General features: G+C 47.9%; 2 protein-coding genes across 2 annotated transcripts in view; one reads left to right on the top strand and one right to left on the bottom strand.

Moving 5' to 3' along the window:
- Positions 1-204: 204 nt before the first annotated feature.
- On the bottom strand, positions 205-9,708 carry TMEM130 (transmembrane protein 130; the record flags this gene model as incomplete). The annotated part of the gene is made up of 8 exons (XM_080353941.1): positions 205-381; positions 1,120-1,232; positions 2,073-2,275; positions 4,138-4,222; positions 4,719-4,888; positions 5,408-5,576; positions 6,134-6,424; positions 9,636-9,708. The coding sequence occupies 8 exons, from the start codon at positions 9,706-9,708 to the stop codon at positions 205-207; spliced, it is 1,281 nt and encodes a 426-aa protein (XP_080210067.1).
- Positions 9,709-11,019: 1,311 nt separating this feature from the next.
- The window catches only part of TRRAP (transformation/transcription domain associated protein), a 70,978-nt gene continuing 61,783 nt past the window's right edge, over positions 11,020-20,214 (top strand). Inside the window, exons 1-13 of the mRNA XM_080354043.1 lie at positions 11,020-11,066; positions 11,667-11,817; positions 12,166-12,215; positions 12,608-12,718; positions 13,252-13,356; positions 14,027-14,110; positions 14,806-14,862; positions 15,523-15,648; positions 15,976-16,053; positions 16,279-16,367; positions 17,001-17,097; positions 17,430-17,568; positions 19,261-19,339. Of these exons, the coding sequence (XP_080210169.1) occupies positions 11,718-11,817; positions 12,166-12,215; positions 12,608-12,718; positions 13,252-13,356; positions 14,027-14,110; positions 14,806-14,862; positions 15,523-15,648; positions 15,976-16,053; positions 16,279-16,367; positions 17,001-17,097; positions 17,430-17,568; positions 19,261-19,339 (1,115 nt within the window). The 5' untranslated portion in view covers positions 11,020-11,066; positions 11,667-11,717. The remainder of the gene's footprint in view (positions 11,067-11,666; positions 11,818-12,165; positions 12,216-12,607; positions 12,719-13,251; positions 13,357-14,026; positions 14,111-14,805; positions 14,863-15,522; positions 15,649-15,975; positions 16,054-16,278; positions 16,368-17,000; positions 17,098-17,429; positions 17,569-19,260; positions 19,340-20,214) is intronic.

Genomic DNA, 20,214 nt, shown 5'->3' on the forward strand with positions numbered 1-20,214 from the left:
CGTATAATTTAAAAATAGAAAGCTACTTGGACTGTGTTTCAGGGCTTGCTCTCTTCTAGTTCAGTGAATGAAACGCCCAGGTGCTGGACTAAAGGTGTTTAACCTCGTTGCATGGGCAAACCCAAACCATTCACGTAGCATGGGGCTTCTAACCCGGTGAGTGAGAAGGCGGCGGCTCGTGGAACCAAGGTGCAGTTGTGTTCCTCACACCGTGTACGTTTTGACTGGCTTGTAAAAAGAAAGCAGAAGTTCATGACTCTCTCTGGCGGCTTCTTGAGATGACTGAAAGAAACATGATCTGCAGCATATTTGGCCACAGCCTGACTCCGGATGAGGAGACAGGTTTCTGTCAGACAGTGGAGAAAAGTCAAAGTCAGCTACCTGGAAAAAGAGCAAAGAGATCAGTTTTAATTCAGGTCCTACTGGATCAAGTGAGTCCAGCGAGAATATTTTGGGCCAGAACTGGCACTTGGTCCCCAAGCAGCTTCAGTCGGTCCCCAGCTTCAAGCAACCTGCTGGTTCACACCTGTGCACACGCGGCTCACGGGCAGTCTCTTACAGCTCTGTTATTCACATTGTGCCACGGTGTAAACTGTAGGAGGTGCTTTCCAAGGGCCATGAAAGCTCCTTTTGATTTAGGAGCTCATGCTTATTACAAATACAATAACACAGCAAGTGAAAGCTACACCAGAAATGGAGAGTCCTGGGGAGATAAAGGTCACATAGTAGGGTCCGGTGACAATTTCGAGCTGCTTTGGGTAACACACGCACTCTTTGTTACTGTCCTGTATCCCCTCTCACTATCCCCCTTTCTTTCATGGAAGCACTCCGAGGCAGAGCCTCTGGAGCGATATTTCAGTGCAAGCACCTGCTTGGGAATGTTAACAAGCAGCCCATGGTAGCCCTGGCAACTTGAGTTATAGTTATAGTGCTCCGCAGCAAGCCAGAGCATGAGCGTTGCCTCAAGTGTTTGCCTGCGCTGTTCAGATTTTTCCATGGACCGTATCAGATACACCAGGGAAATGCTCCCCCCGCTCTGTTTGTCTGGGGATTAAAGAAGGGACGTGGCTGAAAGGCATCTCGTTACTATCCCAGCTCAAAGTAAGAGAAAGCGAATACCTCCACGAGGTCTTTCTGTTGTGTGGTACTTCGAAAGGTTGTGTACAGCACCAGCCCCAGCACGACTGAAACCGCAGCAATGCAGAGCAGGACGAAGAGAGCCGGGCGGATCCCTAGGACAGAGCACAAGGGCACGTTCCTGGAGTGATACAGTACGCTGGGAAGAGGTGATGGTGAGAAGGAAATTAGGTTTTAGATGTGCTTGTATTTTTAGAACAAGGGACATGTGTGTAACAGGGAATCAGTTTTTCAGCCCGGATCGCGTCTTTCTGAAATCTCAGAAGTGGGAATATGGGGTTGTGAGGGTCTTTCCCTTTTTACTCCTCTTTCCCCTTGAACAGCATAAAAAGCCCCGCTCAGTTACTCGTGTGAGCCCTGACGGCCCAGGGTGTCTGTACAGCGAGATGTGTGACCGTCCCGTTCCCAGCCTGGCTGTGCCCTGCTCACTGGGCCACTGGCCACTCGGCTTCCTCAGCGTCCCCAGGGCCCGCAGAGGGACGTGTCGTGCAGGGACAGCCAGCGGGACCCGGCTGCGGGGACGGGAACTTCTGATGAAATGGGGGCCTCGAAAAGATCTTAAAAAAATCATAACTAAAATGAACAAAAATAAGAGTTGAGACTGCTTAATTAAGGGAGTGTTGCAGATGTATGTATTTTCCTAGTTATCGTCTCTAACTACAAGAGCCAGACTATTTCAACTGAAAAATATGTAATTTAAGTAACTCAGCCTTCCCAGGAAACTCATTCGCTTCAAGATGCTCTGGAGACTGAGGGTTCAGCAGGATGCAGGGAGCTCAGAGCTCACAGCAGGCACGTTACAGCCTCCCCTCTCTCTTCTTCCCGTGCTTTTAGAGATGTATTCCAGATTCCAGAAGCCTCATCTGCAGGCTGGTTAATCCACAGCCGTCCCTGGGCGGGGGGTGCCCAGGCGGCTCAGCCCCGCCGCTCCTCACCTGCCGGCCGCACGCGGATCGGGTGGTAGGTCTGCAGCGCGGTCACGCCGTTCTGCACGCGCACGCTGAGGCAGTACTGCCCCGCGTAGCTGAACGTGTGGCTGAGCTTGTAGCAGGAGCCGTTCACCACCACGGGATGGCACTTCTCCCCGTCCAGGGGGATGCACTCGGCTTTTATCAGCCAGCACAGGGCCAGCGGAGGGCTGGAATTGAGAGAGCAAAAATTAAAAAAAACCAAAAAACAGTGAAAATTTTGCAAAAATTTCAGCAAAGAGCTGATGAATCACTTGGTAAAAATAGCATAATAATTTGAAAATAATGAAGTTAACCTAAATACAAATAGCGATGTAATTAACTGCGCAATTGTTTGCTCTGTAGCATGTGTGGATTCAAAAAGCTCTCCGTGGTGCTGCTATAGGAGGCGGCTGCTGAGCAGGGGCAGATACCTGCGGGTCACAGGAGGCCTTGGCGCAGGAGACCCTGCGGCCCTCCTCCCGTACAGAGAAAACGCATCTTTTCTTTCTGCACTTCCAAGGGAGAACAGGTTGTTTCTCCTTTGTTCTTCTCACACAGAAGAAACCACTGTCCGTGCTACTGGAGAACACCCAAGATTTTTCTGATCAAAAAAACTCACAAGCAAAACAGGGAAGAATGTAAGATGAGCTCGGTACAATGGACTAGTGGCTGGCAAAGGTTAATAAATCGCAGGGATCACAGCACTTACTCCCTTACAATAACAAAGAGGGTTTTATCTGCTGTCAAGCAATCTAGGTGCACTCCACTTTGTGACTATCTGTCTTCTCACCATGTCTGCTTTGTGCCTTTTATTTACATTTTCAGGGCCTTGTTCTGATTCTTCCTGGACTCACCTTAGGCACTGCGCACTTTGGTTCTGACAACAGGTAGAGCTTTTTTTATCCCATCTTATTAGTATTTTGTTCCTTATCTCTTTAGGACCTTCTCTGCTAAAGAAAGCAGCACATTTATGTGGTTAGCTTGTTTTCTAGCTTTGTTTTTGATAACCCATCTCTCCAGCCTTTGTCACTGCTTCTCTATCACAAACTCCCATTGCATGAGTCCCAGTCCTGTGGCTGGGAGGGGAGGGCTGGCAAACATTGTCCATCCTAAGTCCAAGCCTGCTTTCAGGATCTCATGTTCGCCCAGAATGGTTCTGGCTGTTTGTATTTCCTGCTGCACCACCTCCACAGCTCCAGCTTCCCCTGCTGCCAATGGACTGTTCAAACTCTGCTGCTCTGTCTGTTGGGACCATTAAAGCCTTTGGCAAATGGCTCTGTGTGGGGTGCTGCATCCATACCAACGGCCCTGCTCTTTTCTCCTTTTTTTTTAATCTGGCATTAACCTAAACATAGGGTTCTGCAGTAGCAGAACACGAGAGGGTTACTCTTATGAAGAATAAATGACTTCTATGGTCCTGGAGCTTTTGTGGTGAAGGAGCTTTCCTGAGTGTTTCAATGGTATTTCAAAGGCTTCTGCCATACAACAAACTCTGGTCTGCTCTGAATGCGGCAGCCTGAGAGAGCTGGTGCTGAGATCGAGGTGCTCCTGACCCTCCTGTACTCCTGCAATCCACACTGCATGGAGCGTCTGTCTCAGTCATCCTGTGGTGAGCTGAACTTTGCCAGAGTTATTCCCTAAGCCCATCACTCCCATTTGCACAGGACTGCGGGGATGGTTTAATGGCGGGGAGACTGGCCAAGGAGAAAAACTGAAAGGGAAGTTTTAAACTGATTTTTTTTCCCCCACTTTCTTCCTCTGGCTCTTTATCTTTTAGCATTCTCTTTACAGAGATCTAAAATGAAGATTTGCTTCACGTATGAGGATTCTGCTTTGCTGTAAAGGTGTGGGCTCTTCCAGGCTCTTGGAGTTCCCGGTATTTCAAGTCAGGAAAACGCAATATTCAACAGCACTTTGTTCAAAGGAGCTTTTGTTTCTGTTTCAAGAAGCAGTTCTGTGGGGTGCAGCTGGCTACCTTAAGGAAACAGTGGGGGAAAACCACTTAAATAGACAATGCTTTTTGGAGAAAGAAGTTGTGTTTGCTACTTACGTGCCGTTGATGTGAAGAGACAAACTCAAGTTTTCCATGACGTGGGTCTCTCTGGAGCCCACGACGTTAACGCTTCTCACAGCATCTGCGAGGGGACAAGAGCAGGTCAGGCCCCACGGGCACACTGCAGATCCGCTGCTTTGCCAGCCAAGCTTTGTTTTAATACCCTTTGCCCATTTTAGGTCCATCAGTTGCACAGACAGTAATACTCACTTCATACCCAAAAGGAAACCTACCAGTAGAGTTGTAAGTTTTCTGAATGTTTTTTGAATGTTTTGAAAGTTTTCTGAATGTTTTAAACATTTTATTGTAAGTTTTAAGTGTGAGACATTTACAAAAGGCAGTTAAACTTCTGGTAAATGAAAAAGAACCAGAAGATTTTATATGTAATGTTTACTCCCATTATTCCTGTATTAGAACAGTGCAAAGTTCGCTTTGTAATGGAAACCTTTCATTGAATAACGTTGACTAGTTCTTGTGTGCAAAGCAATACTGAGGTTGCACTGTCACATGAAGGCTGGATTGTATCTGTGCATACACGGCAAGTTCCGTTTTGAGTATGCAAAATGTTCTACAATTACCGGAGAGCTCCAGAGCAGTGCTAAAGTCACCGGTTTTCTGCACCGTTTCTCTTTCGTGTACGACACTTCCCATCTGCTCCCATTCGGCGATGACTTTCAGGTGCACCGTGCGGTTCCCCGGGGCAGAGCAGTTATAGTAGACAAAGGGCTCCTTGGTGATCTGGTAAACTCTATGTGCAACATGAAGAGATTTAGACTCAAAATTGCCTTTTACTGAGTCCTTGTGTATTCCTGATTTTAAATGGAACAAGCTCTGACATATTTTCTTTATGCACAATGCTACAGTTGGCTGTGATTCTAATTCTACTTTGTGTCCGTGACAATGAGCATTAATGTCTGCGGCACTACCAACACAACTACAACCAGGATAAGACCCAGGGTAAATTATGAAATAATGACGTTTTAAAATCACAACTTACAATAAATTAGTTTTGCCAGTTCATTCAGTTCAGCTCACTGCACACACAGTAATACACCTACGCATGGACTGGAAGAAGAAATGTAGGTCTTTAAAATATCACGTTTTTGTGAGTGCACAGTGGCCTGTGCCAAGGTTTCCGTAATTCACCTGGCTGCTCACAAAGGTGTGCGCTTCAGCCTGTGACTCGATCAGGATTTTCCTCTAGAGGAGTGTCTGAATTGGAGCCATCCTGAATATTTGTTAAAGCAAATAAAGTAACCACACCTACCCATCTCCGAAATCCCAGTTGTAGACAAATGATGCTGCCTTGAAGAAATTACTTGGGTCGTGAAGACAGAAGGAAATCCGGGTCACAGCCCCTGCGGAGGAACTGGAACCACGCGTGGTAAGTCTACTGTCTTCTATCTGGGCAATGGTCAGGTTCCCTGTGACAAATTCTGTGAAACAATAAGGTGGAAAAAATGTAGCATTTAGCAATATTTGGAAATGCAGACATGACTTCTCATCCTATTTCAGTGCACTCAGTCAGAACTTTAAAAGAACATGTAACGGCCCTGTTCTGCTGGTGGCCTGAGCTTTTGCTCTGTTGTGCAACAGGGAAAATCGGTAAGTGATCACTGCTGCTAGCCACCCTAATCTTAGCACCAAAAATGCTGGGAAGCAGTACAAGCACCATTGTTTCAGGAGTCTGGGCATCACTGAACAATGCTGGTGTGTCAACTGCAGCTGCTGACGCATCTGCTTTCTAGTTCAGTTTCTCTAAGTGGCAGAGGCAGGAGAGCATGGGCAGGATGGCTCTGGGTGCAGGCAGGCTACAGCACGGCCCACTGAGTGCAGTGCCAGCCAAAACCACCTCCAGGCAAAGCGCCACACAAATCAAACTGGTGGCAAAAGCCACACTGATGCCTGGCTTTCGTTCTTCTGATGCAAAGGCAGCAAGTGTCTAGATGTATACTGAATTCCTGAAGATGCAGAAGCTGTAAAGCCATCTTACCTGTAATCTGAAGCACGGTGACATTTCTAGCAACTGGCTGACATAACCAACAGTTTCTATGAGTCACCCAGACAGATACAGGGAAGGTCCCAGGAAATTCACCAGTCACTTTAATCACGGAGTTAAACTGCTGCTCGGATTTCTGGATCAGAATCAGAGGAGCATAAATCCAGTTAAAGTGATACAAATCTGATGGGGCGCTGTCATTCTTCATACTTAGGCTGGCGTGAACAGTAGCTTGAGCTCCCGTTGTGATGGGACCATTGTTGGTTATTTCCAGACCATACTCCCCTGTGGAAATCAGAAGGAAAACAAACCTCATTGTATTGCATTTTGTATTTTTTTATTTCCACGTTTTAACTGGTCAGCTGCTGCTATGTGACTCACAATGACATTCCCACAGAGGCTCTACCACCTTTTTTCTTCTACCATTCAAAAACCTGGAACAGAAACTGTTGCATCTATATAGGAGTTTAAACAAGTAGCATTAAACAACATGTTAGACTGGGTCCTAGAAATGTTAATAGTAGAAGGGAGCTTCGGACTAGAACCTCACGCAAGCTTGGGTGAGGTTTCGCAGGCAGAGCTGGGCACCGGCCGCAGGCGGTGTCACTGGTGAGCTGACACAGTCTCTGACCTGCCAGCTGCTGGAAGGTCCAGCGCAGCTCTCATCTCTGCCCTAGAAAAGTGAACTTTCAAACTCCAGTAAGATTTCATGCTTCGGGTTCCTTTGTCAGCCCTGTTGACCCACGAGTCTCCCCAACCTTCCTCCTAACTAAACAAGAAAACCTCAGTGCCAGCTGCTGCTTCTCTGTGCTCCACCATTGACTTTCTCTTCCAGGAAAGGACCAAAAATCCCTGTGTAAATGACACTTGTACCGTGCTCTAGTGGCAGAGCAGTTGCCATCCAGCGAGGCCTGGACAAGCTGGAGAAGTGGGTCCATGTGAACCTTATGAGGTTCAACAAGGCCAAGTGCAAGGTCCTGCACCGGGGTCAGGGCAGCCCCCGGTACGAATACAGGCTGGGGATTAAGAGGTTGGGAGCAGCCCTGCAGAGATGGACTTGCGGGTACTGGGGGATAAAAACTGGACTGAGCTGGCAATGTGCGCTTGCAGCCCAGAAGGCAAATCGTCTCTTGGGTGACATCAAAAGGAGCGTGGCCAGCAGGTCAAGGGAGGTGATTCTGCCCCTCTGCTCCACTCTGGCGAGACCCCACCTGGAGTCCTGCGTCCAGCTCTGGGGTCCTCAGTACAGGAAAGACACGGAGCTGTTGGGAAAGGGCCACAGGAGGCCACAAGAGTGATCAGAGAGATGGAACACTTTTCCTGTGAGGACAGGCTGAGAGAGTGGGGTTGTTCAGCCTGCAGAAGGCTCTGGGGAGACCTCGTTGCACCCTTTCATTACTTAGAAGAAAGATGGGGACAGACATTTAATGAGGCCTTGTTGCAATAAGACAAGAAGTCATGCTTTCAAGCCAGAAAAGGGTGGATTCAGACTAGATAGAAGAAAGAATTTTTTACAGTGAGGGTGGTGAAACGCTGGCCCAGGTTGCCCAGAGAGGTGGTGGATGCCTCATCCCTGGAGACATTCAAGGCCAGGCTGGACAGGGCTCTGAGCAACCTGAGCTGGTTGAAGATGTCCCTGCTTATTGCAGAGGGTTGGACTAGATGGCATTTGAAGGTCCCTTCCAACCCAAACCATTCTGTGATTCTGTGAGACAGCAAGGCATGAGAGGTGCAGGGCCTGTGACACTGAACTGGCCCTGCTGCTCGGATCGCTCACCGTTATCGTCCCTGCCTGTTTACAGAAGCTACTCACTTCAGCTCTTACAACCACTGCAACGGGCAGACTGTGAATGAGGGTGGGTTTATGGAAAGCACACATTCAATTTTTCCAAAAAATAACAGCGCAACAAGATTAAATGACCTGCATATGTTAAAAACAAACAAACCCAAATCCAAAGGAAAGGCAGTAACTGCTGAAAGCTGTGAACTGGGGAAGAGCTGGCAGCAGGATCTGGTTGGTTGCCTCCCACGTGGAGCACGTTCCCCCCTGCCCCAGCGCTCTGCATGGGAGCAGCGGGGCGGTGCTGGGCGCAGCAGCAGAGCTGTGCAGCTTCTCATGCCGGTGACCTTCCTTCTCCTCTCTTCCAGCAGCCGCCAGATTGCTAACCTGAATCTTGGAGCTTAATAAACTGCATTTCTCACTCGTCCATGACCTGTCATGTGGAGGGAGCGCTGGGCTCAGCTCACCCCTCTGCTGCCTTTCCTGCCCCCACCGGCTTGGGATGGGCTGGAAGGAGAACTCGAAGCATCTACTTCGTGCCCACAATTAATTCAACAAATCAGAGGCGCTGAGCAAATCGGGATGTAAAAGGACTGCGAGAAATAACTGTAATGTAACTGTCTGAGCAAAAACTTCACTGTTCCTGTTTCACAGCAGAAGGAATGGCCCTGAGTTCAGACTTTTGAGTTAGTAGAGAAATGCTTGTGATTCAATATAATCTGTCACAGAGAGGTTTTGGGTCTGTAGAAGATTCAGGCTATGCTCCACTTTGTTTCAGCAGAACTTGGGGAAAAAACCAGCCAGCTACCTCATGCTTATCTAGCACTCTCCTTGGAGGTTATCTCGGTGCTTTCCAAACAGGGCCATATTGAAGCCCAATAGCTGCAGCAGTTAGAGATTAAGTGGCCAACCCAAGGTCACCCAGCGAGTCACTGCAGGAGCAAGAGATTTCACAGAATCACAAAATGGTTGGGGTTGGAAGGGACCTCGGGAGATCATCTGGTCCACCCCACCTGCTTTAGCAGGTTCACCTGGAGTAGGTGATGCGTCCAGGTGCGTTTTCAATGTCTCCAGAGAAGGAAACTCCGCAATCTCTCTGGGCAGCCTGTTCTAGAGCTCTGGCACCCCCAAAGTAAAGAAGTTTCTCCCATGTTTAGATGGAACCTGCTGTGCTTCTGTCTGTGCCCATTGCCCCTCATCCTATTGATGGGCACCACTGAAAAGAGTCTGGTCTCGTCCTCTTGACACCCACCCTTGAGATATTTATAAGATACCGAAGATATTTATGAGATGTTTACAAGCATTTAATCAAATTCTGGGATTTCTTCTGCCTTTCCGACCTCTCTCTGCAGAGTGCAGCACAGGGAGGGGGCCGTAGCGAGGGGCAGAGGCTGCCCGGGTGCCTTGTGAGCCACTGCACCGGGCCAGCGGAGGCAGCAGAACTGCAGCTTTCTGGTCACAAGTGCGGAGCGGAGCCCTGGCGCGCGGGATGCCCCCGCTTCCCTGCCAGCGCCAAGGGCGCGGCGCCTGAGAATGAGCCTGGGGAGGCGAGACGGTGCCCGAGCCGTCTCCATCCCCTGTCACGGCTCGCAGGTCCCGGCAGGGCACCCCCGCCGTCCCCACAAGTGAAGCCGCTCAGGGCTGAGCGCTGCCCCCCGCCCGCCGCAGCCGCCCGCACCCCCGCCGCGGCGGTGCCGGCGCACACCGGGCCCTTACCTGCCAGCGGGGCGGCGCGGCCGAGCAGCAGCAGCAGGCAGGTCAGCGGCTGCAGGCAGGTCAGCGGCTGCATGCTCGGCGCGGGCACGGGCAGGTACCGCCGGGCCGGGGCTGGGCCCGGGCTGCGCCGGCTCTGGCTGCGCCGGCTCTGGCTGCGCCGGCTCTGGCTGCGCCGGCTCTGGCTGCGCCGGCTCTGGCTGCGCCGGCTCTGGCTGCGCCGGCTCTGGCTGCGCTGCCCCCGCGCCCGCCCGCGGGACTGCGGCACGCCCGCCCGGCCCCCGGGGCGCTCCCCCGCGGCAGCGCCCAACCAGCCGCTCCCGGGGGACGTTCCTGCGGTTGTGCCGCCAGCGTGACGGGCTGATGCACAACCGCGGGACTGGAAAGAACAAGTGCCGAGCACAAACGCTGCCCGTCCGCGGAGCGGGGCGCTGGGGGCAGAGCCGGGGGCCCGGCTCGGTGCGGCTCGCACGAACGCAATGCTTTCCTTTCCTTTTTTTCATTTACATTCTATTTTGAAGTACTTATTCGAGGCTGTTCTTGCTCCCGTGGTGTGTGTTGTGTGTTGGTTTTGAGGGATGAGCCCCCTCTGCCGGCTTTGCTCCCGATTCGCCGGCGCGGCGGGGCCGCTCCTCGCCGCTCTCCCGGCGCCGCCAGGCCGCGGCGGGGCGGGGCGGGGCCGCGGCGGAAGGGGCCCGGGCCTGCGGCGGGGACCGGCAGAGCCGCGCCTGCCCGGGGAACTCCCGCCCGCTGTCAGCGGCACCGCGCCCGGCGGCCGCTGCGGTAGCGGAGGGTCGGGGCCGAGGGGGCAGCCGGGGCCGAGGGGCAGCGGCGCTGGCCAGCCTCGGCTCGGGCGGTGCGGCCCGGCGGGCGCTGGCAGGCGCCCTTCGCAGGTGCGCAGGGCAGGGGGGTCCGGGGTCCGGGCCGCGCTGGGGGAACCCGGCGGCCCGAGCGCGCCCCGCCGCCCGGAGGGATGCGCGGGAGGAGGCGGCCGGAACTGGGCTCGGGCGCTTCCGTTGCGCCCATGCGCTGCCGCCGGCCTCCGGAGCAACAAAGGAGGAGCTCGGGGGCCAGGGCCGCCGGGCCCGGGAGCCGGGGGTGAGGAGCGCCGGGGCGGCGGCGGCGGCGGCGGCAGCAGCAGCGGCAGGGGCGTTTCGGCGGCGCCCAGGCCGGGGTGTGCGGGGGAAGCGAGGCGGCGGCAGGCGAGGCCCGGCCCGGCGCAGCCTGAGGGCGGAACCGGCGTGCGGCGGGGGGAAGGGGCCGGAGCTGCAGCCCAGCGCGGCGCTCGCGGGCCCCGGGCGGAGCTGGGGGGCTGAGGAACGGCGGGAACCGGCCTCACGGCCCTTGGCGGTGCCTGTGTCCACAGGGCGGGCGGCTCGGCGGCAATGGGGTCGGCGTGACGGCGGCCTGGCGGCGGGGAGCGACCGGCGGGAGGTGAGGGCAGCGGGGAGCGACCGGCGGGAGGTGAGGGCAGCGGGGCAGCGACCGGCGGAACGTGAGGGCAGCGGGGCAGCCGGGGGGAGCGGGGCGGCAGCGGGGCAGCGCGGTGCTGATCGCGGGGCAGCGCGGTGCTGATCGCGGGGCAGCCCGGCCCGGCCCGGCCCGGCCGAGCGGGGTGTGCGGCAGCGCTGACAGGAGGGCGCCGAGGGGAGGGGAGGAGAAGGGCTGCCGTCTTTCAGGCTGAGTTTGATCTCAGGTTTCTGTAGAAGGAGGAAGGCAGCCCGTGGCGGCAGACAGCGAGTCCTGCTGGGGGCGGACAGGGGTGGCTGTAAGTTTGGGGTCCGGCTGAGGAGGAAGGCAAGATAACAGGTGTGCGGTGCTGGGAGCATCCCCGAGCATCCCTGAGCCTGCTGCTGCTCCTGGGAGAAACCGAACACACAGAACGTGGCCGTGTTCACGCTGTGCTGTGAAGAGCCCAGGAACCACTTGTATCTGCAGGTGTCCATTACGTCAAAAGAATGGACGTAGGATGTAGGTGATGTGATAGCTGCTTTAACCACCTGTGTGAACTGACAAATACTTTTTTTTTGGTAGGTGTGTTTGGCTTGATTTTATGTATTGAAGGCTGATCCTTCTTCCTCCAAGATGGCATTTGTTTCAGCACAAGGGCCTACGGTGGTGGACCAAACCACTTTGATGAAAAAATACCTTCAGTTTGTGGCTGCTCTGACGGATGTCAATACACGTAAGACACTTTTTTTCTACTGAAAGTTACAGTTCTTCAAGAATTTGTTTCACAAACATAGTAATATTGTTTAGACAGTTGATAAATGTGTGCTGAAGAAGTTTAAATTTCGTTTGAGTTTTAATTTTTTGAAGAAGCAAAATGATGAGAAATACTTGCATGAGCCAAAGTGAGCGAGGTGTGTGTGTGCAGGCGTGTGACGGTTGGTTGTGAGGGTTGTGTGCCTTGTAATTGGGCGGTGATAGCTAAACTGATAAGATCTGATTGCTTCTTTGGTCAGTGAGCCTGGTATTTTTCTTCATGATGTAGTTTTGCACTTAATTTTTTTCCTTTAATTTCCATTTTCAGCTGATGAAACCAAGTTGAAAATGATGCAAGAAGTCAGTGAGAATTTTGAGGTAAATAAAATTTTAAAACCCACAAACAACAAAACCCCACCAGAAATCCCAACCTTCCGAAGAGTTCAGGAACATCTGCAGGGTTGTGTGTGTGTTGGTTTTTCTGTTTTCCTGTTTAAGATAGCCGTATGTCATGCCGATTTTGTGTTGTGTGAGGCGACCTTTAAAATAGAAAAAGTTATATTACAGTCCGTTAGGACTGGATGAAAGAGGTTAATTTATATTCCCTTTAATTTGTTTCACTAATGGTGATCTGTAGTGTGTCAGCAGGTACATAATCACCGAATCGATTAAAAAGCTATTGAAAATGTTTAACAATGGCTTTGAATGTAAATTAGTATAATCTATGTAACGTCTGTTCCATGTCTCCCCCCTTTTTTTTCCATAACTAGAATGTGACATCGTCCCCTCAGTATTCCACGTTCCTGGAGCACATCATCCCCAGGTTTCTCACCTTTCTGCAGGACGGAGAAGTCCAGTTTCTGCAGGAGAAGCCGGCACAGGTAACCACGGAGCATCTCTTGCCTGTTTGCAGTGTGCGCACCAGACTACTCATTCACCGAATCCCTCGATTTACCTGATGAACTGATTTACCTATAGACTTTGTTGTTAAGAGTAGTTCTGTCATTTGGAGTAAAATTGAAAAAGTCTAGTTCCTGAATAAGTTGCTAATGAAGTGGGCAAATCTAGGCTTCTATGGAGAATGAGGAAAAACGAGGTGCCGCAGGATTGGCTTTCTCACTGAAATATCACACACTATTGCAAACTGCTGACTTGACTGTGTCGTGAGATGCTTAAATTGAGTTCTTTAAAATCTGATAACTTTCATTTTTCAACTGTAGATTTGTTACGTTTGCCTTATTCACATATGTGGGTAGTAGGAAGCATTATGTGTTTTTATGTCTACGTGATGTAAAATGACTTTTTCTAAGTGTGCAGAAGTATTAAGCTGAAAAACTGTTGCAAGCAAATGTTGATTTTTGTGGACCTCAAAAAAAATTCTATCATAGCTTTATGTTTTGTTTTGTTTCCCCAGCAACTCCGAAAACTAGTGCTTGAAATAATTCACAGAATACCAACAAACGAACATCTTCGCCTTCATACCAAAAATATCCTGTCTGTGATGTTTCGATTTCTAGAGGTATCTTTTTTCTCTTGAGACTGTTTGGAATTTTCAGAAAGATTTTCCTCATCTTTCTTCATCTCCACAAATCGCCGGGGTGAGGATTTGAACGAGCTGTGCTCCTGGAGCACGGGTGCAAGCTTTCATTCTGGCTAGGCCTCAGCACGGTGATATCTTATTATCCGCAGGTTTTCTGCATGTTCTCCTCTGCCCTGTAGAAACTTGGGTTTGACAAACGCAGGGAGCCGTTCTCCCGCTAGACAAGGTTTCATTCATGAACGCTTTTCCGCCTTACCTGAGCACACGTGCCATATTCTAGAAACTTTGTTTGGTTTCTTGCTTGGAACTGAAAACATTGTCATTCGAAGCCCACGGAAAATAGCCTGTGCTGGTGGAGGTGCCTTAGTGAGTGAATAGCCCCACGTGTCTGTCTGTGGGGCATTAGGAATGGGCCTGATGGCACAGAGCAGTTGAAGCTTCTGGTTTTTGATCCGATGGGCTGGATTTAATTTTAGGCCTACTCTTAAGGCTGCAAGGTGAAGTTATATTCAAGGAAAGGCATCTTGCTCATGCAAATTCATGTCAACGGGGCACTTGTAGGTTCTGAGATGAGTATAATGTATGGGAAGTACCTATGGAGTAGCTGAAGAATGCAGCAGTAGGCTACTAAAGATTCTCTTTTTTTTAGACAGAGAATGAAGAAAATGTACTGATTTGCTTAAGAATTATCATTGAATTGCACAAACAGTTCCGACCAGCAATCACTCAAGAGGTAGGTCATAGTCTTTCTGTGTGTTACAGAACTTACTCGTGTGCTCTTCAGAATTGTTATTCTATTCAAGTGGGATGCTTGGTTGGTTTGTTTTTTCCTACTGTCCTTTTGTGTTGGTTGAACTGTTGTGGTAACCATATGTTACTATTTATTTTTTTAACCTTAAAGTATTTTTAAAAAGAGAATTGCGTAGTGGTAGCACCCCAGGAAAAAACTGAACTGTTACAGCCCGGTTGTTGGTGCTTTAAGTGTTTATGGGCAGTATGATTAGACTAAGCAGTAAAACCCCATAGAAGAGAACTGATACCTTTTTAGTTTGTGAAGGGAAGATCCTGAAAAAGGAATATTATGATTGTGTCCCCCACCCCTACTTCTCTCCCGTGACTCAGGAAGGAGTATTTTTATTCTGTTGTTTTATGTCCTTGGTTTTCTTCTAGGAATACTTGGTTGATTTATAGTAGTTATTTCTAATAATACTGTACTGGAACTGCAATAGTAAATCATGTTCTTTCTGAGCGCAGTTTAAATTATATTGGCAAAACTGAAGGAAATAGGAGAACACTTTCAGATTCTTCTTAAATATGACGAAAAATAGACTGTATTGTTGACTAAAGCTTTGGTGTAATTGTACTGCTAATACTGAGATTCTAAAATGGTGATTTTGTTATCTCTGTGGTAAACCCACTTTTTCCTAGATCCATCATTTTTTGGACTTTGTGAAACAGATTTACAAGGAACTTCCAAAAGTAGTGGTAAGCTTTTTGTTTCTTAAATTGCCCTTGTAATAGTCAGAAAACTAGTTTTCACGTCTTAATTTTAACTCTAAAATATATTAACGTAATTACTTTTGTATCTAGTGATGCAAAGTAAGTATAGTTTTAATAAAAATATTTAACAAAAATACATCTAAACTGGAGAAATTTAGATTTTGGACTAGAAAACCTGTTTCTAGCACAGTGTTACTGGTGTGAGGAAACCAAGGTAGGCTGGAATAATAAAGCCCTAGTCGATTGAGTGCAGTGGTGTCCAGGTAGCCCAGTGCTTTCCTTTTCTGAGGGCAGGTAAGACGCGGTACTTCGCAGGTTCCGCAGACGGGGTTCAGTGTGCGTGGCCTCTGCGGGGGCCGTTCCTGCTCTTCGCACTGACAGACTGGGTGGGTTTCTTGGTGGGTTTCCTCGGCAGAAGCAGCACCTTGGGTGGGCATGCTTTTCTGCTTCGTGCTGTAGCAGGAGTGGACGATTGCGGGACCTGTGTGTGGTCCCGCTAGATGCTGCAGTGTACATGTCCCGTGCAGGAAAGAAGTGTCTGCAATAAGTCGTGGGGAAAAATAATACAGAGGAATTGTAATGAGATAAGTGTTCTTTTGACTGTCACTAGCATGATTATATTTTTCTTCTGCTCTTTGCTTGTAGAATCGGTATTTTGAGAGTCCTCAGGTGATTCCGGAGAACACTGTTCCTACTCCTGAAATGGTTGGCATGATTACAACAATCGTGGTGAAAGTAAATCCCGAGCGAGAAGACAGTGAAACGAGAACAGTGAGTATTCGAACTGCTCTAACCGTGAGACCGCCTGTATCACTGTACCCCAGTCGTAAGGGCAGGTAAAGGCAATAGGCTTTCTTTTGGCTGTTTTTCTTATCAAGATTTATTTGTGGAAGCTGATTGAAACTTTTCAGATATTTTCTATGCAGCTGTAGTTACAGGACTTTAATTCAAAAGAATACCAAATGGTTTTGTGCTTTTAAAATGTTTTTATGACTAAATATATTGCTATTAAAATGAGCAGTTTCTTTAAAATGTATTTCAAGTACTTTTTTGAAATAGTGATTAAACTGTTCATAAAACATGCACTCTTTCTTTCAGCATTCTATAATTCCCAGAGGATCTTTATCTCTAAAGGTCTTGGCTGAGCTACCTATTATTGTTGTTCTCATGTATCAGGTTAGTACTTTGCATGTCAATACTTTTTGTTACTGAACGGCTTGTGTAACTTCTGCTGGCTGATTTATTAGTAAAAATGGATGTAATGTATTTTTGAGATTTAAAACATGGTCTAACACTGCTGAGATTTCTTCGTTTTTTCCGCTCAGCTCTCAAATAAGTTGTGAGTGTCACACTGAGTGTGACAGCCAGAGTTCTCTAATAACGCTCTTCTCTTTTTTTAAGCTCTACAAACTGAACATTCATAATGTAGTTGCTGAATTTGTGCCCTTGATTATGAACACTATTATAATCCAGGTTTCTGCTCAAGCAAGGTAAGAACATCTTAACAGTATTTTGATGATATTTGGGATAAACTACTTAAACCTGCTCTTCAGTATTTCCCCAGATGTTTTTGTCTTAAGTCCTGTGATTTTTTTTTTTTTTCTTTCCTCTAGTGCTACTGCTGTTAATCTCAAAAGTAGCAATGATTATTTGACTGGAAACTGCCAAAGTTTTGTAGCTGAAGTAATTGGCAAATCTAAATATGCCCATTCTATGTCACGGATCAAATCTGGAGTTGTGCAGTAGATGGGCTGTTCTGAGGAGCAGCAAGTGGTGTTGAGCGGGCAGCAGAGACACATCCTGTCCTGCCCTGTCTGCCCAGAGGTTATGAATAAGTAAAATGGTTGATGCTCATGATAAGATGCTGATGCATTGGCTCTTGGTAGAAAGCTGACGATTGTATGACTGCCCCAGGGTTGTGCATTTCTGCTTAAAGCATAAGATGCTGAGAGTTGGAATGGCAGAGAGCTTGTAGAAAATGGTCTCTCCCCTGATGATTTTGTTGCCTAATGAAGCAAGAACCTCACCACAAGATGATGTGATTTGAGACATCCTTGAATTTTCTGAACTAAGGTATTAAAGACGAGGAACAAAATCGTAACCAGTGTTCAATTTAATTTCAGGCAACATAAACTTTATAACAAGGAATTGTATGCCGATTTTATTGCTGCTCAAATTAAAACATTGTCTTTCTTGGCTTACATCATAAGAATTTACCAGGTAGGTTACGTTTTTGTTGCTCGGTTAGTGCAGCAGCTCTCTAATTGCTCTCTGGCAGGGAAGTTCCTGGGGGGTCGGGGGTTGGACAGGGGTGCTGCTGAAGGAAAGCTGGGGATGGGGCTGCACTGTGGCCTTTCACAAGTGTTCTGGGAGTGCAAGGAAAGTGCTGTTGCCCATGGCTTCTGGGGAACGGCTCTGGTGTTTTATTTTTACGAGTAGGCTTCTTGAAGAGAAACAAGAGAATTTGAATTGAATGTTATTTTGCAAGTGTAAAGCAAAGCTTAAAAATAGAGTGTCATAATAGTTGTATTGGTGTTATTTTTTGGTGATAGGAGTTGGTGGCTAAATATTCTCAGCAAATGGTAAAAGGCATGTTGCAGCTGCTGTCCAACTGCCCGGCGGAAACGGCACACCTCCGCAAGGAGCTGCTCATTGCCGCCAAGCACATCCTCACGACAGACTTGAGGAGCCGTGAGTACTGCTTCTAAAAATGTACCTGGCAATTGGAAAGATTTCAGCTATCTCTGTGGATCTGAGAGACACATTGCTTACTATTCATTTCGAACTATTACGTACTTCCGATTATCTTGAGAATGGATGTGATTTTTGTTTTGCCTTTTTTCTTTATCATTAAAAAAATAGCCTGATTAAGATGATGTACTGAACAAGTGGCTTTTCTAACTTTACACGTATCTGTTGTTCCAAGTAATTACCAGTTGTTCATCGACATTCATGTTGGTTTGTAATTGTGCCTGCAGTTGTACTTTAAAATACCGGTCTGTTAACTTGAATGGAAGTGATTCTGTCAAAACCTGTTGCCATATGTTTGATTCAGCTCATGATATTCACCTCTGACAGAGGAAAGCTGCCTTTGGTCTGCCCACATTAACTAGGTTTGGTGCTTTTGTTCTGCCTTGGGAGAATTGCGAGATTGGAAATGAATGTACATTGTAAAATATTTACTTCTATCTTTTCATCTTTCCCACGTGCTCCCTTTCTTTACCTTTAGCTCACAGTAGTTATGGGGCAGCGTGATGACTTGGAGGTATTAGATCACAAAAACAATAGCATGTTTCCTAGCTCTGGAGTTTAGTATTGTGGTCACATGGAAAGCTGTTTCTTGGCTATTTTTCTGAAGAGATCAGCTTACTTGTTCTATGTTTCTCAGCTTCTCCTCAATAACTTCTGAACTTGATCAATTTCAACAAAATTCAGTGGAGGAGCAAAGTTTTAAAGCTGATGTTCTGCATCCTTTGTGAACATCAGCGTTTGGGTGGTGGGGAGGACCCGAGATCGTGTCTCCGCTGGAGGGAGCAGCAGCGGCGGGAGCTGAGCGGTTCACAGCCCAGGGCAGCTGCCTGGGGATTGACAGACGTGCTGCTACCGCATCCCTCCAGCCCTTCTGCTGCCTCCCTGGCAGCCCCAGAGCGGATGTGGAGGAGGAAATAGCTTGAAATATTAAGGTGAAGAGGAAACATGGGATCGCAGGAGGAATAGGGAGTGTGAGGAAGAGGAGAATTGGGATAAAATGTATGTGGAGATCTGCAGAAGAGAAGGGTTTGGTTGTTCTGCTGGTGCAGTTCAACTTCTGTGGAACAATGAGTGTTGAGGAAAGTGCTTCGTGTTGGGGTGTTTTGCCGTCAATATTATTGTTCTCAGTGAAATGATCTTTCAAACTGATGATTGGGAGTTGGCGAATGGTGCCATATATCTTACTGGGATGCATTTTGTCTGTGTGGGACTTTTCTGATTCCTAGGAGAGAGGGAGCAGATGAAACTGCGCTCGTTCTCTCCACCATTATCATTGTAACGATGGCTTTGTCTAATATCACACATCATGTCAGCGAAGTGGTGTGCACATCAGTATTAGATGGATAGCTGGTTTTGTTGTGTCGGTGCTGTGGCTGTGACTGTGGCCTGCAGTGTTACCCAAGGGGCAGGTGTCGGTGCAGTTTATCGTCCTAAGAGGTTATCTGAAAGTGTCCTGGTAGCACTGACTTCTGTGAGCTTCAGGAATGAACTTTAGAATGAAACCACTTGTGACTTATGCCTAAATACCTAAGTTTAATGCTTACCTATCTTATTTTGATTATTTCCTTTACCAGTCGCTACATATAGCTTTTTTTTCCCCTCTTTGTTTTTTTTTTTTTTTTTTAATTATAGAATTTATTCCATGTATGGACAAGCTGTTTGATGAATCTATACTAATTGGCTCTGGATACACTGCCCGAGAGACACTGAGGTATGATGGACAGTTTGGAACAGCTATCGAGTGCCTGTCAGGGCTGGTTTCTTCCAAGGTTTAGTGATATTTACAGCGTCTGTATAGGATCCTAAATCTTTACTTTAAATAACTCATTTTGTTAGATTCCAATGTTGGAAAAGCTGCTGCTGCCATAAAGAGTCGTTATTGAACACAGATGGCACAGCATAGTAGTGTGAGCATAGCGCAAAATTAGATAAGTGGGTGAATGGGAACTATTTACATTTGACTTGCAGAGCACAACCAGTGCTCCTGGTGAAATCAGGTCGATGTCTTAACAATAGTGCATGGAACAGCCTCAGTCCTGTGTCCAGTGCAAGTTCCGAGTGGAATTTCAACTGTTTTGTCATTACATGCCTTAAAACTTCCTCACAACTGAAAAAAATGCTTACTTTCTTCAATAGTCCATGAAGTGCTTTTGCTGACCAAATTAAAATACATGCATGAGCAGAATTATTTCCTCTTGCTTAACTATCAAGTGTACCTTATTGACAACATGAATTAGAAGTATTTGGTCTACTAGGTGCTTAAACATGGTATTTGAAAATAAATTAGTTTTTAAATGTATCAATTTTCATAACTACTTTTGAGATCCTGAGTCATCAGTGATTAATTGTGAAAGAGTTTACCAACACTGCTTAAAATGTGGCTTAAGACATGCTAAATTTGCTCTTTATGTAGAGGAACGTGTGTGCTGGGGATGTTGAGCAGTGGGAAGGAAGGTCAGAGAGGTAAAATTAGTGCTGTGGGACAGATTAATGCATCTTCGGTTCGATTATATGGGTTGTCATTCCCTTGTGTAATTGAGAGAACCTTGTGAACTCTGGATTTACATGTAAAAATAGAAGACACTT

This window comes from Nesoenas mayeri, assembly GCF_963082525.1.
Source record: "Nesoenas mayeri genome assembly, chromosome: 15".
Lineage (NCBI taxonomy): Eukaryota > Metazoa > Chordata > Aves > Columbiformes > Columbidae > Nesoenas > Nesoenas mayeri.